This window comes from Tamandua tetradactyla, chromosome 4, assembly GCF_023851605.1.
Source record: "Tamandua tetradactyla isolate mTamTet1 chromosome 4, mTamTet1.pri, whole genome shotgun sequence".
NCBI lineage: Eukaryota > Metazoa > Chordata > Mammalia > Pilosa > Myrmecophagidae > Tamandua > Tamandua tetradactyla.
The window spans coordinates 116545402-116560708 of record NC_135330.1 but is presented as its reverse complement, the minus strand read 5'-3'; the positions used below and the strand labels follow the sequence as shown (position 1 = coordinate 116560708).

Sequence of the window (15307 nt, the reverse complement as noted above, 5' to 3'; positions counted from 1 at the left end):
TAGCCTCCATGTTAAGCACACCCGAAGGAAGGGAAGGTCCAGCTTGGGGAGAGCGGTGGCGCGGCACCCGATGGTGCAAGGCTGCTCTTGGGGCGGCGGGGCGAACTTTCCTCGGCAATCCCCTGCGCAGCGCCTGGTTTGAAGTACCCGCCGTGAGACAGGATACCCCCTCACCCCCATGTTGGCCCTTCACCTGTTCTGGAAGTGATGGCAAACTTTCTCACCCTTCCGTTTCTCTCTTGGAGATGAGAACTAACTTAGGTCCACTTAGGATTCAAATGGAGCACCCTGCTAAGGCTTCACGCCTTTTTCCCTTTCCGCCCACCGTCTGGGGGATTTCGGTGCCTGGAGCCGGCGGCTTTTCAGGTAGTGTCGGGGCGACCTTGCTTGAAATTCACTGGCTTTCAAATTCAGGGGCGCGCAGAGCGGAAGGTCGCGGTGCGAGCCGGAGCACTGGATGGTGGTGCCCATGTCGCTAAATGGGACGAATGGCACAGCGCGACTAGAGAAGCCCGGTGGCCGGGCAGGGGGCTGTGGGGTTGTGGCTGCGCAGTCCTGTGGGGTTTGGCTGCCGGCGGTGGTGGAGGAACAGCGAAGGCCCTATGCCTTCTCAGTGAGGTGGGCGGAGGAAGCAGCATGATGGGTGGTGGTGGTGGTGGGGTATTTGGGAGGTAATAGTGAAGTTTTCTCCCCTGGCACAACCTTGCTACACTCTAGCAAGTAACAAACCTTGTAAAAAAGTGAGGTAAGCCTGCACAACGGCTCAGAACTGCAGGGAGATAGTAGAAAGGAAGGGATGATTTGTAATATTATGCTTTCTGGTGGTTTATGCTCTTGTGTTTTCTTGGAAATTGCAGTGCAGTTGGTTGGATTCATTCAAATATTCTTGTCTGGTGCTGTGAGCTCTTTCTCAGAGGAAGTGGGGGGCTGACTGTGCATTTTTTTTTATGGGAAAGAGAAAGCGAGTCTGTTTTGGACTTCATTGGTTTTCAGACTCAAAGGTGATTACTAAACCAAACTAGATGGATCAAAATATGACATTACTTGGGTTGTATAGGATTTGGCATGTGCCAACATCTTCATTGTCAGTTTTTTTAATCATAAGAATTTTGTTAAATATTCATCATCCGCTAGTTTGTTTTTTGTAGAACTATTTTACCTACTGAAACAATAGTAGAAATGCTATGAATGAACTTCGGAAAATTTGCATTTGTATATAATAAAAATAGTCCTTACCTGGTGAAGGAATTTTTTTTCTAGAAAGACAGCTTTTGAGTAGTTTACTTACAACATAGATTATACAAATCTATATGAAAGGGATGAAAGGTGTTTCTTTCATTGGGGTAGACTGCTGGCAAGAATGAGTGGTTTTATCTGTTTTCCCATCCTGCATATTGTCTCCTCATTACAATTTAAGGTTTATGTTCTGAGTGCCCACCTTCTGCATGACACTATGAAGTGCTATGGAATGTAAGTAAATCGTTTATTCAGGATACATTGTGCACCTACTATGTGTATGGCATGGTGCCAGGTAATAAAGGGCATGTAAAGATGCTTGACAGGGTCTGTCCTTAGAGAGTCTACAACAAAGACTTAAAAACTTTTCATCAACTGAGGAAGCAACATTCAGAAAAGGGACAGAAAATGTAGTGGTTCTCCTTTTTTCACCTCCAGCACCTTAGGAATAAGACATTCATAGCAGAAATAGTAAAGGCAGGGTTCAGTGTTGAAAGAGCAGTAGGGAATGAGTGCATTCTAGGAACCACAAGCAGTGGAGCTGGGTGAGAACCAGTGGGTTGGTGTGGCCAGGTAGGAAAGAGTGACCTGCCGGGCTCTTATTAAGGTGTTCAGCTCTTCTGCAGGAATTTTCGATAGCAGTGTTTCGGAGCACAGAGAGGTCCCATCTTCTGATGATCAACGATTCTAACAACTGCTGCGTTAAAGTCAACCCTGAAACATGGTTGATAGTAAAACTCTCAAAGCCTTTTCCGAAAGTAACCGTGTAAGTTAGTAAGCCTTGCTAGAGAATTTTCATCTGGAGAATTTATCAGAGTTCTGGGTACAGTTTCTCCAAATGCCATGAAGTTTTGGGTTTCCCTCAGACTTCTGTGGAATATTTTGGTCATTACTCTAAACTCGATTTTGTACTTCATTTTTAAAAGGTGATCTTCAGTGAAGTAATATTAGGAGCAGTGTGTTTATATGACTATGCCATTAGAGCTGGCTGCATTTTACTGGGCTTGGTATCTATTGTTCAATAACTGAAGGATTCATAATCTTTTAGAGAAACATACTGAAATATTTAAGACAAAATGATACAATGTCTGGAATTTTTTTCAAGATAATCAGTGAAGAGGTTAGGGAAGTAGTTGGGTATTGATGAAATGAGACAGGCCACAAGCTGATAATTTTTGATAATTCTTGAAACTGGGTAGTGAGTACATGGGGGTTCGCATGATTACTCTTTCTGCTTTTATATTCACATGAGCTTTCTTTTAAAGTTCTAACTAAGAGAATAGACTCAATTTTACCTGTCACTGATTTCTCATTTTCGCTTACATTGGCATCTTTGGATTAGAACCTAGCATCAAATAAGACATAGTAGTTTTTTGATTTCCACCAAAGTGTGGATCTGTGGCCTGTGGTTTCTGAATGCATTTGAATGAAAATGAAATAATTTAACATCAGGTCACAGGTTTGCAATTTACATTAAAGAAAAATAAGGAGAAGGAGCCAGTTTCATTGGTTTTTATTTAAAGAATGGGAAAAAGAAGCTAAGCAAATCCTCAAGAAAAAGCAGTTTAATTTTTCAGAAGAATGCCCAGCATCGCGTAAAGTTTAGTGATGTCTCTTTCCTTTTCCTCTTCTCAACTCATGCTTGAATAGTTAAAAATGAATCACCCTCCTGAATGTTTGCAGCCTGCCTGTGTCTAGATGAGAAAGAAATGACCTAGATCTAGTGTAGAATGGCTTTTCCCCCACCAACCGTGCCAAAGAGAAAATAGCATGTGGCTTGTGCTATATATTTACTACATAGTATTCATAGTTTGGCTTACAAAAGAAAAAAAAATGCTTTCCAAAAAGCGTAAATTCTTGAAAATTTGTGTTTTTTTTTGACATGGGTAAAACCATATTCAGAGTTTAGAGTTTAGCTTCAAGATAAGCTTTTCAGAAAACTAAAGCTTTTTTACTCTTTTAACTCCTTCGCCTGCTCTCCCCATGTGCACCCACCAGCCTCCCAGGCTGCTACCCCGGAGAGCAGTGAGGACTGAAAATCTGATGTAGCAGGCTGCCTCTTTGAAGAACAGATAACGAAGTAGCAGGATGTCAAGCATCCTGTCTCATTTTACCCTAAAAATGATTACGTTTCAAAGAAGTTAAAAAAGTCGAGTTCATTTCTTGTGAGCTCTGTCTCTAAGTGCATTTTGTAAGTCCGTTTTACATCAGATATTCCAGATTTATGTAATGTTTTCAAACATTTCTGGGTATAATGTATTCATTCAACTGTGATTGTTTTAAAAATGAATTTCTGTCTTCCTATTGTGGATTCCAGGTAGGTCAGGGACTGCTTGTTTTACTTGTTTTACTCACTATCTTATTGGCAGCATGAAGCCTCGTGCCTGGTGTGTTAAATTTAATGAAAATTTGTTCACTTCGTTTGCAGCACTACAAAGATGTCAAGTTCTAATTTGAAATATAAAAATTGTCTACGTAGTTTCCAAAATAGACTAAAAAAATATAATTTTCCAGTATGCAAACCCTAATTTTCCAGTATGCAAACCCTCTATCCAGAGACTCATGTTCCAGAGGATTCGCTGTTGGTTAAGCGCTGTATTCGTTTAGTCCTCCACAAGCCTTTGTTGAGAGGACAATGCCATTCACATTCCCTGACCTGCAGTTCCTCTCACTAGCGGCCCTCATTTACCTGTGTTCATGGTTGGCCCTGCGCTTCTGAACCTCTGCTCCTCCCTTATCTCTTAGTCTCGATTTTAAGGAAAGGAACTGGAATAGAAAAGACATTTGATTGTAAAGTAAAATAAATTTCTAGTGATTAACCAACATGGTGGCACGAGTTGTTCCAGGATCCCATTCCCCCACAGAATCTTTGAACAGATAGCAAAAACTGGCAAAACCATCTTCCTTAGCACCCCTGAAAACAAAGGATTGCAGTAACTGTGCAAACACTGAATCAAGAAAAGGGCAATTCAAAAACAGTAGGAGGAGCTTTGTGGTACACATGCTGATCCTTCCATCACCCCCCCCCCCCCCGCCTTGATGTGGAGCCAGCCAGCACTCATTCCAGAAGGAACAGAATAACTCTATGTGCATACTGGGGTGCATGTATGTTGGTTCCTGTCTATCTGATGGCAGCCTGAAAGACTGAAATAGGAAATTCATCTGTGGCTCACCCTTCCAGAACTTACCCTACACACAGAAGCAGCTTGTAGACAGCTAAATTAGTGTAAGAAACAACCAAATGAAAGCAGCTCAAGTCAAAGGATTATTGACCTTAAGATATACAATAGAGCACCCAGGGAGAGGGTAGGGAGTCTAATACGTAGGAAGAAGAGGGGCATTTGGATCACTGAAAATCAGGGAACTCCCAGAGTCATAAGTGCATGCCCAGGATGAGACACATGCTTGGATAAAAAACACTTTTGCTTCAGGTTGATCTTGGTAGGAAGGCTGAACTCTGAAGGAGAACATAATCCAGTTTGCAAAGACTAGGAAAGGCATTCTTTGCATTGGCTTGTTTGTTTTTGTTAGCTGCTGACACTCGAGGGAACCTCTGTCTTATCACTAGTTGGATAAAAACTTAAGGAACGGACAGATCAGGGACTAAATTCCAGAGTTAACATATTAAAATGTACAATGTGCACAAAAGGTTACAAGATAAAGAAACAGGAAATGATGGTCCATCCAAAACAATAAGTATAAACATCAGAGACCATCAGCAAAGAAGACCAGATCTAGGACATACCAGAAACAAACTTTTTAAAAAATGATATTCAATATTCTCAAAGAACTAAAGGAAAACATGGGGAAAGAACTAGAGGATATAATGAAAATAAGATATGAACAAAATGAGAACCTCAATAAAGAGATGGAAATTTTGAAAAGTAACCAAATAGAAATACTGGAATTGAAGACCACAATAACTGAAATTAAAAAATTCCATTTAGATGTTCTACAGCAGTTTGGAACTGGCAGAAGAAAGAATGAGTGAACTTGAAGATAAGACAATTGAAATAATTCAGGCTGAGAAGCAGAAAGGAAAAAGAATGAAGAAAAGTGAACAGAGCCCAAGAAACCTGTGGGACACCATCAAGTGCACCAATATATATAATATGTGAGGTACGGTAAGGAGGAGAGAGAGATAACCTGGCAGCAAGAATATTTGAAGAAATAATGGTAGAAAACTCCCCAGATTTAGCAAAAGATATGAATACACATATTCAAGGGTCCCAGTGAATCCCAAGCAGTATAAACTCAAAGAGATCCACACCCATACACGTTGTCATCAAATTGTCAAATGCCACAGACAAAGAGAGAATCCTGAAAGCTGCAATAGAAAAGCAACATGTCATATACAAAGGAGCCCCAATAAGATCAAATGCTGATTTCTCATCAGAAACCATGGAGGCAAAATGGCAATGAAACAAAATATTTAAAATGCTGAAAGAAAACCATTGTCAACTGAGAATTTTATGTCTGGTGAGACTGTCTTTCAGAAATGACGGAGACATAAAGTGCGTGCGGGAGTTCAGTGGTAGAATGCTCACCTTTTATGTGGAAGGCCTGGGTTCGATTCCTGGACCATGCACACCACCCCCCTGCAAAAAGCAAACAAACAAACAAAAAAAAAATGAGGGAGACAGTTTAATAAGCTAAGCCTTCAATCTTGAGCCTGGCCCTTATGAAACTTATTTCTGTAATGGTGAAGCTAAGCCTACTTATAAACACACGTAAGAGTCACCCCCAGAGAACCTCTTTTGTTGCTCAGATATAGTCTATCTCTAAGCCAAACTCTGCAAATAAGCTCATTACCCTTCCTCTCACATGGGACTTGATTTTAGGGATGTAAGTCTCTCTGGCAACATGGGACATGACTCCCAAGGATGAGCTGGGCGTTGGCATTGAGAGAGTGAGATTGCCTGATGACCAAGAGAAGGAAAAGAAATGTAATAAAATAAGGTTTCAATGCCTAAGAGATTTCAAATAGAGTTGAAAGGTCATTCTGGAGGTCACTCTTATGCAAGTTTCAGCCAGATACTACAAATCACCATGGCATGCCAAGCCAAGGAATTCAACCAGTTGTGTTACTAAAAGCCCTAAAGAAAACTCAGGGCTCTATCTGAGATTCTATACAAGTTTTACTTATTAAGTTTATTTTTCAGAAACTTAAAAGCTCCAAATTTTTCCTCCAGATTGTCAGTAAGCCATAAAACTTAGAGGTACCAGTCTGTCCCAGAACATCAACCAATTGCATTCCTCTACCCCATAATGTTGACACCCTTTTTCAACATGAAGAAGTTAGAATGGTCATTGCCTAAATATCCCTGAAAACTGATAGAGTGATCAAATGAGAGGGAGGAATTTTAACAGAGAAGTTAGGATTTAACAAATGATAATGACTACTGAATCATTATATAGGTATTTCTTTTTAGTTTTTGGTGTAATTAGAACAGCCAGAATGAAATGCCTGAACTTGTTGAACTGTGACCCGTACTATACTTTGAAATTTGCTCTATAAATACTTGTTAAATCATACTTTTAAAATTTATCACTTTTCTATATAAATGTTATATTTTGCAATAAAAAATGTTTTTTAAAAAAATAACTTCATCACACTCCTCCTACCCCCCACCCCAAAGAAATGAGGGAGAGATTAGGACATTTCTAGATAAAGAAGAGCTGAGGGAGTTCATCACCACAAGACCTGCCCTATAAGCAATGCTAAAAAGAGTTCTTCTGATCAAGAGGAAAGAACACTAGACAGTAGATTGAAATGGCATAAAGAAATAAAGATATCTGGTAAAGTGCATCTTCATGGGACAACTGAATCACACTGCTGATATTATAAAACATCCTTGATCATCATTTCTACTACCTCTTTTCCCTTGGAATTGCACAGTACTTGGAAGCTACAATTGGACCCTTTTAGAGGACCTCTCGAGAAGACCTTGAACACTTCTGCTCTATGAGAAGTAATCTTCTCTTGGACAAGAGAAGGGACTATGAATCCTTGCAGGAGACTCTGCTTGGCCCTTTTTGCTTGTTCAAACTTTAGTGTGGCCTTCCCTAATGCTAGGCTATGTCCCTGGCCAGGTCCTGTCCCCATCTTGAGTTCTTCCTTAACATAGTGCCTTCCACTCAATCACAGAATGTATTGTACTCACAAGGACCACACAACCGTACTATTCTCAGAAGGACTGCATAACTTTTTGACCCTCTTCTATAAGCCTTTTGCTAAGTCCTGTCAGACTATTCCCAGACCCTTCACAGGAATTTTCCAGATCCCCAAATCCCTTTCTTCTTCCTTTAAAAAAGATCCTGCTACCTCTGTGCTAATCAGAGTTGAGGCCATCTATTGATGGCTTATGGCTTCTCTCCTTCCCTTCTGTGGTAGTTTGCATAAAGTCCTACTACTTAAAAATTAATAATGCCATATTTTCATGACATTGGGAAAATAGCTGATGAAATTTTATATATGTTTAGCTCTAATGTTCTCTTCCAAAACAGTTCTCCCTGCACAGAAGAAGCACTGGGGAGCAATACAATTGGCCCATACCCCAGAGATGCCGATTTAATTAGCCTGAGGTGTGGTCTGGGCATGGGCATTTTTTAAAAGAGCAAGGGGGCAAAATCTTTGCATTGTATTTATTTATATTGAGTTAACCATTATGCACTGTTGCAGTATTTTTCTCCTAATTGGTGTTACTTGTGATAAAAAAAATTCATGTCTAATGAATTTGGAGTCATTTTAAATAGCAGAAAAATCTGTATTTGTCTGTACAAACCTATGTTTGTGTATTTGGCATTTTAGGGCATTATAACGTTACTGTGCATTTGAATCATCTGGGATCTAGTTAAAATGCAAATTCCCTTGAATGCTTTGGGTGTGTGGATGGGGCCTGAGATTCTACATTTCTGAAAAGCTACTTGTAAGACAGGGGTGCTGTTGGTGCTCTGACAGGACTTGGAGTAGGGAGGGTAGAGGGGCAGCTGCTTCTTTTAAGAGGCTCATACTCTGTCAGCAGGACCTGAGTTTACCCAATTTTAGGGTCCATTGGCATTTCCTCCCCAGCCCCACATTGTTCCTTTGGCCCAGAATTTTCTGGTGGTGAGCAAACAAGGCCTTTCCATGGTTCTTCTTTCCTGAGGTCTCAACCCAGTGACCCTTCGGATCAGTTGTCCAGGCTTTGCTGGTTTTGTGGGATACTTACTGGCGTCCACTAAAAGGGAGCTTTCTTTCTTTTTTTTTTTATAAGTATGTGGTTGAAAGCTTTCCTTGTATAAAAACTCACATATTCTGATTGCACTAATCATTTTAAAGAAAATATTAAAAATAAATATGGATTGCTGGTAGTTTTTTCTCCCATGATCATAGGTCATCGGTACATTTTCAAGACTGGAATAATAACATTTGTGTAGTGGGTGCATGTCTGTTCAGAGGCTGTAATTTCACTTTGAGGTTTTCAGATACTAACAGGATACTTCCTAGTTTATATATGATGACTGGATAATAAACCTGCACATCTTTCTGGTTACTTTTAAAAAGTTAATTAAAACCAGGGAGTGAGAGATTTGGTATAATTCCAACTGAGCTTTGGTTATTGTAAACTTGTTTTATTTTTTACGTTTGTCATTTTTCTATCTAGTTCGTACCTACCAAATAAGCAAGTACACCTGAAGTATTTTGAAGTTCTTTTTGAAGAAGAGGAGCCAATATTATTAAGCCAATATTATCAAAACAATTGAGAACTAATTATCTCTACCTTTTTTACATGGCAGTGGAAACCACTACAGGAGTTTTGTCAGCGTCCGTAGGGGTTGCTAGCAGACAATTTAAAGAGAAGAGTGGCGCTTAAAGAAATGGCATCCCCAGACCTCTGCTCCAGTCAGGCCCTTGGCTGGCAACTCAGTGGGGGTATTTAGGCTGGGACGATCCCTTACATTACGAGAACTTTAGCATCCACCAGCTCCTGTAGCCTGCTCTCTGCTGCTGTTGTCTGCATCCCACTGTGGCCACTAGATAACACCTACACACGTTTCCAGATACCTCCCGGCAGTGGTACCACTGCAGGTTGGGAAACACTGAGGAGCAATTCAACAAAAAGGGAAATCAGGCTTCTGGCTTCAGATTCTGGTTAGAGCTAAGAAAGGGATTAAGCTCTCCCTTTTTTTGGCTGATTAAAATAGACAGTGATTAAGATTCGAGCCAAGCAAATCCAGTGGCTGAAGGCAATGTAACTTTCATCTGATTTTTGAAGGCTTCATCTTTGCACAGGCAAATGGGGTTCACAGATCTGTCTCGTATGTTGTGTGTAATTTAAAAGACAAAAAGCTTTCCTCATCTGCACCGACATATGTGATTTTCTTGATGCCCCTGCCCTTTATGAGGACTTTCCGATTGTCAGATGACTTTGGTAATTTCACTGTGAGTCACACATGTGCACTTCTGTTATTGAAAATGCTCCAAAAATTTTGTTTTGTGTTGTGGAAGATACTCAGCTACCCATCACCATGAAATCAGTAGTTTCACGAACTTGAATTGTGCTAGCTATTAATTACTGGGGAAATAAAGCCCATTGTAAAGATGAATTTTTGCTCTTAGGTCACACTTTGTTAAATAACAGAATTACTGGTGATAACCACTCTAAGGTTAATGTACATAACACTTTTTTTCCAGATGGATCCTAATAGAATATCAGAAGATGACACTGACTGTTTTAAGAGATTTTTCAAACTCCATAAAAACACAGATTTGCAAGACACCAGTCTGGAGAGTCAAGACACAAAATTAATACCTGATTCATGCAGTGGAATTAAGCAGGCCTTTCAAGGAGCTGTGCAAAAGGTAAGTCCTCCTTGGGGTTGATGAGTCAAGGGCCTTTGCTGACTTTACCAGTACTGAAAATTTAAAGTGCTGTTGACGTTGTCCTTCTTACCATCTTAATAATTTGTAAAAGAGCTAAGGAGACATTTTTTAAAGAGACTAACAGAATTCTTCTGAAGTTGGTAGTGATTGATGATGGTGACCAGAGACAGTCATGCACATATACTTGTCTCTTATTTCTTTTTAAAAAGATTTTAAATTCACACTTGGAAGGAGGAAAAGGTGGTTTGTGGTTAGACGATGGGTCAGTTTGCTAGTTTGAATTTACTGACCTAGAAACCATTCCCTGAGTTCACAGGACTTTCTGGTAGCAATTTCCTTTCCATTTGGTTTTTTAATGGTAGGATCCTCTATTTCATGTCTGTTGATCCAGGGCTCTGATGAGAAGAAATTATATCTTGTTCTCTGTTGTCATCTGTGGTGAGAGGAGGTAGCAGGCAGAGATGGAAATTCGTTGTTCGTTTTCTCATTTTTCATGAGAGCTGGGTGAGAAAGGAGGAGATGGGGATAGGAAGGACGGCATGTTTCATTCAAGCCCTGTTTGAGAGTCCTGCAGCCTTGGAATTATTTTACTTATTGACGCCACAAAAACTATAGGACCCCAACTGTGACCCCAGTGCTTGCACACCTGCAGGCATTTATGCATCCGGCTCTCCATCCCAGCAGCTCCCTGGAAATATCTCTTATCTTCGCAGAGTGAATCTTGAACTTCTCCAAGCCCTTAAATCTTAATTGAGTTTTAATTTTGTTTATTTTTAAAAATCTACCTACAGTAACTGCCTTTTTTTAAGGACAATGCATGTTGGAGATAGAGGTGAGGAGATAAAGCTGTAAAGGTAACTAAGCAAGGTAAATGTGTGCAAAACCCATAAGGTTGAGATTTGCTATGTTTTATCAAGTCTAAAATACCACCGTTTTATTTCAACTGACTTCATTATTTCATGCACCACTAAGAAATAAAAAAAATGTTGACTATAAAAGTAATGTTATCATTCTTGTTGCATGCCAATTTCAGAGATATGAAAATGTAAAAAAATGTGCAGGTTAGAATTGAAGAAGTACATATTATTCTAATATTGATAAGAGTGCATTACTTATGAAAATTAAATTTTTCAACATAATTAGCAAGTAGGTGGCTTAGCTTTGTGCCGTAGCTGTATGTTTTTTTATTGTGAGCTGAAATTCAGTGTTCTTTTATCTTTGTAATTTTTGAGTTACAGAAAAAAATTATACTAGCTTATTCATTTTTGTTTTTCTTTTTGATATTGCATTTTCATTATTCTGCTTTTTACTCTATTATCAAGATCATCTCTCTAGTAATCGGTCTATAGACAACTACTTACATGAACTAGGGGTAATCTATTAATTCAGAATTGAATCCTTTAATAAGGTAATCCTGGTTAGATGAGTGATCTAATTTTCCATTTTGATTGATACATATTATAGCTCCTTCAAATGGAGAGACAGATTTTAAATTTCACTGGTATTGTGGTTCATAAAATTTATCCTTTGAGTTTTTTATGGAAAAATAATTGTGCTATGTTAGGCAAGAAATTTTGAAAATAAAAAATATTAAGAACAGAAATGACCCAAAATTTTTGTTTTTTCACACAGAATGCAAGAATGGTTCCTTCTTAGCAGGTCAAGGGAAAAAAACATACTACCATCTCACATCCTGAGAATTGATTGACAAAATTTGCATCTATTTCTGATGCTTAAAATCCATTAGAAAATATAACTAGATTGGTTCTTGATGCTATTGCAAAGACCTGAAACGGAAGTTTTTAATATTGGAAAATATGAGCATTCATTCTCCTTAAAGTGAGGAACATAACAAAGATGTCAGGTGTTACCATGTTGGTTAATGATGCTCTCCAAGCACTAGCCAATGCTATTAAATAAGAGAATGAAATAAGGAAAAATATGTAGTGAAAAGGAGTACGTGAGATTTGCATGTGATATGAGTGTGTACTTGGGAAAATTCAAGAGAAACAAAGTGTGCAGGCAACATAAAAAATCAGTTAGCAGAATTTATAATAATCACTAGCTATTTCCATTTCAACAATTATTAGATGACATGATAAAATGTATTTTATTCTTGACAAAAACAGAAATGCTAAGAAGAAATGTACAAGGCTGTAAGACTAAAATTAGAAAACTCTTCAGAGGCACTTAAAATAGGATTGGATAATGTGAAGACATAATCACGTGATACTGTCATAATTATTGCACTATAATTTGGCCAAAGAATAGTTTAAAGACAACTTACTGTATGCATCTTTGTGTGCAAATGCATGCGTGTATAAAATTTAATATAATATAACACTGTTTTAAAATAAGTGGATAGAGTTTGGGTCATAGCACTGGGGCAATTTGTTTACTATTTTAATAAATATATAGCCGTACCTCATGCCATAAGTGGAAACAAATCCCAGATTTATTTCATTGCTACTGTTTGACACTTCTGCAACTCCCTGTGTTTTTTCTGTGAACCTGTTTGCCCCTATGTGCCACATCAAACTTACTGTTCATTGTCCTATATCCTTTGAGGTTTCTAAGTGATTGCCTAGACAGTGATTAACCATTCTTTACTTAAGGCATTGATGATAATAACAGAATTTTCAGTATTTTAGGAACCTTTTGGAGACATGATGCCTTGTTCTAATCAAGTAACACTAATTATGATAGCAAGCTAATGATGATAGCAGGCCAAAGGAGAGAGTTGTGGGCAGGCAAGAATGATCAACTGCTTTTCCTAAAGGCACACAGTCTTGTTTATGCTAAAGATTATTGTAACTCAGAGGATGAGTAGAACTTTATTTCATTTATTTCCTATTTGTTTTTGTTGGGCTATAGGGTTTTAGCTATTACATAGGGGTAATAATATTACACACAGGTCATTCTTCATATAGATTAAGGAGCTGTCATGATATGCCAGTTTGTGTTTGGAGGTAGAAAATGCCATTTCTTTCCCCTAGACAAGAGGAACTTTAGGAAGGAGATGGATATTATCCATATCTTGTCATTAAAACCCACCAAAGTCTATTAGGTGCAGACTCTGTGGAGGGTGCCACGCTTTGCCATGCCTTAACCTATACCCAGAGACTTCCTTTTCTCTTGTCCTCGCCAACTAAGGATTTGCCAAGCGCGTTATCCTTCAATGAGGATTATTGGTTAATGTTCACATTCCACGCATCTTGCCAAAATAATCAGGTATCTCATTTCTGTTGCAAACGCTGAAAATAGGATGGCTGTATTAGGCATTTGCAAGTAGTTTTAGTTCTAAAGTAGCTTTGGTTCTAACAGAGTTATTGAGGCAACCCGTGAGACAAAATTACATGTGTTGCTGGACTCATTATCGAGAGATCAACCCTTCTGGTGGAAACAAATGCTAGACATAAGCACAATGTGGCATTCTATGTGTGCAGAAAGTGGTGTTTACCCAGCACATCTTTGGTCAGACAAGTAATGCTGTTTTTCCCCCTTTTTTTGTTTGTGGCTGGGTTTTCTTGGCTTTTTTTCCCCTTTAACACAGAACTCTAAAAGCTTCTTAGTGATCCAGCCCTACCAACCACATTTTCTAAAGTCTATCATAACAGTCTATGACAATAAAGAAAACACTAGTACAAATATGGTGTACAATTTATAAAGTGATTCTTGTTTCCTGCTTGGGCAGCCTCCCGAGCCTCTGCCAAGCCTGGGGAACAGAGTGAGCTCAGGCCTGAGCGGAGGCCTGCCCTGCATGGCAGTGAGGACACTTAGCTGTTAGACCTCTGGTCCAGTATCTCTGGAAAGCCATCTCTTTATACCCTAAATATACACCCGGGCACTTGGAATTGTGACTCTAACTTGGGGATGATAGCACTTGATTTTAATAGGCCAGGTTGTTGATTCCACATTGAATACCTGCTTGTGAAAAACTTCCTGCTCCTTACTTTCAAAGATATTTGAAAGAATGATGTGCAGGAGAAAGATTGATATACTTTATAGTGCTCTGTGTAGGATCATCTTCTATACTCCTCATTAGCAAGAGGCTTGTTTTGGAAGCTAACTGGAATGAAAGCCCATTGCTCCCCAAAATGGGATGTTGAGACCATTCAAAATGATTCCTGAGATGTGGGAAGGAAGCATTGGGACATATATTTATTTTTAAATATCAGCTTTTAAATGCTTTTATGTCTTTGATTACTTTGGAATGTATATAATATGTTTATACGGGAAGACTTCTATTTAATATTTAAATAAATTCGTATGCACAGTTTGGGAACATTCAATTTCTTTTCTCTGGTAGAGCTCCCTAATCAGAAATGTTTAGAGACCATGGCATGAAGCAATCCTTCTTCAGGGTCAGGACTAAGAATATTTTACTCATGTTTGAATATATCAATCCTAATTCCATTTCAGGAATGAATAAATGAACGAGTGAATGACTAATGACTTGTTAACCTCTGTGACCTGATATTTTTAAATGAAAAATGGTATATAAAGCAGCTCATCAACCCATTCAGAGTCATGCAAGCCTGATTTTCATTTATCTGGTTTCTTACCCATATTGCATTTGATAATTATGGAGATTTTTAACTTGATGCAAAAAAAAAAAGCTATCTTCAGCCAGACCACTCACTTTTTCTTTAGACCTTTTTGCCCCTCCATAAACTGTTCACTTTAGAGGCAGCCCTATAATATGAGCTAAAATCACAGCCCTAACTGCATAAGTACAATTTTATAAAACTCTCTAATTTTACCCCAGAATGAGCATAATGACTACCAGTAAGTTGTCTTGTTGGCATATTTTAGACTAGCCATTTCTTGGAACCAGTGAGCCTCCAAATTGGGAAAATGGGGAGTAAGACCAGACCACCAGATTTATTGAACAATTCATTCTTACCTCAAATTAATTTTTTACTCCCTGGGGATAAGCACATAGCTGGCCTCATCTCTTGCGGGATTCACACTGTAAGTGCACAGTGTCCTCTGATGTTTAAGATGCCCTACCCAAAGCGTTGTAATGCTTTGATCCTCAAGGAATTCACTATTTGGTATAGTCCAAGCTGCAATTACAAAAAGACCCTTAGATTCAGTGAATTAAATAAGAATGAAGTTTTTACTTTTTGATGCAATAATCCAGAGAGGTGCAAATTAGGACTACTAGGGAGGCTTCTCCATTCTCAGAATGGGACCAAGTTG

At 38.8% G+C, this 15307-nt stretch overlaps 1 protein-coding gene across 1 annotated transcript in view; it reads left to right on the top strand.

The window, feature by feature from the left end:
* Positions 1–15307, top strand: part of TNFSF11 (TNF superfamily member 11) — a 35385-nt gene that overhangs the window by 325 nt on the left and 19753 nt on the right. Inside the window, exon 2 of the mRNA XM_077155833.1 lies at positions 9914–10081. Within this exon, the coding sequence (XP_077011948.1) occupies positions 9914–10081 (168 nt within the window). The remainder of the gene's footprint in view (positions 1–9913; positions 10082–15307) is intronic.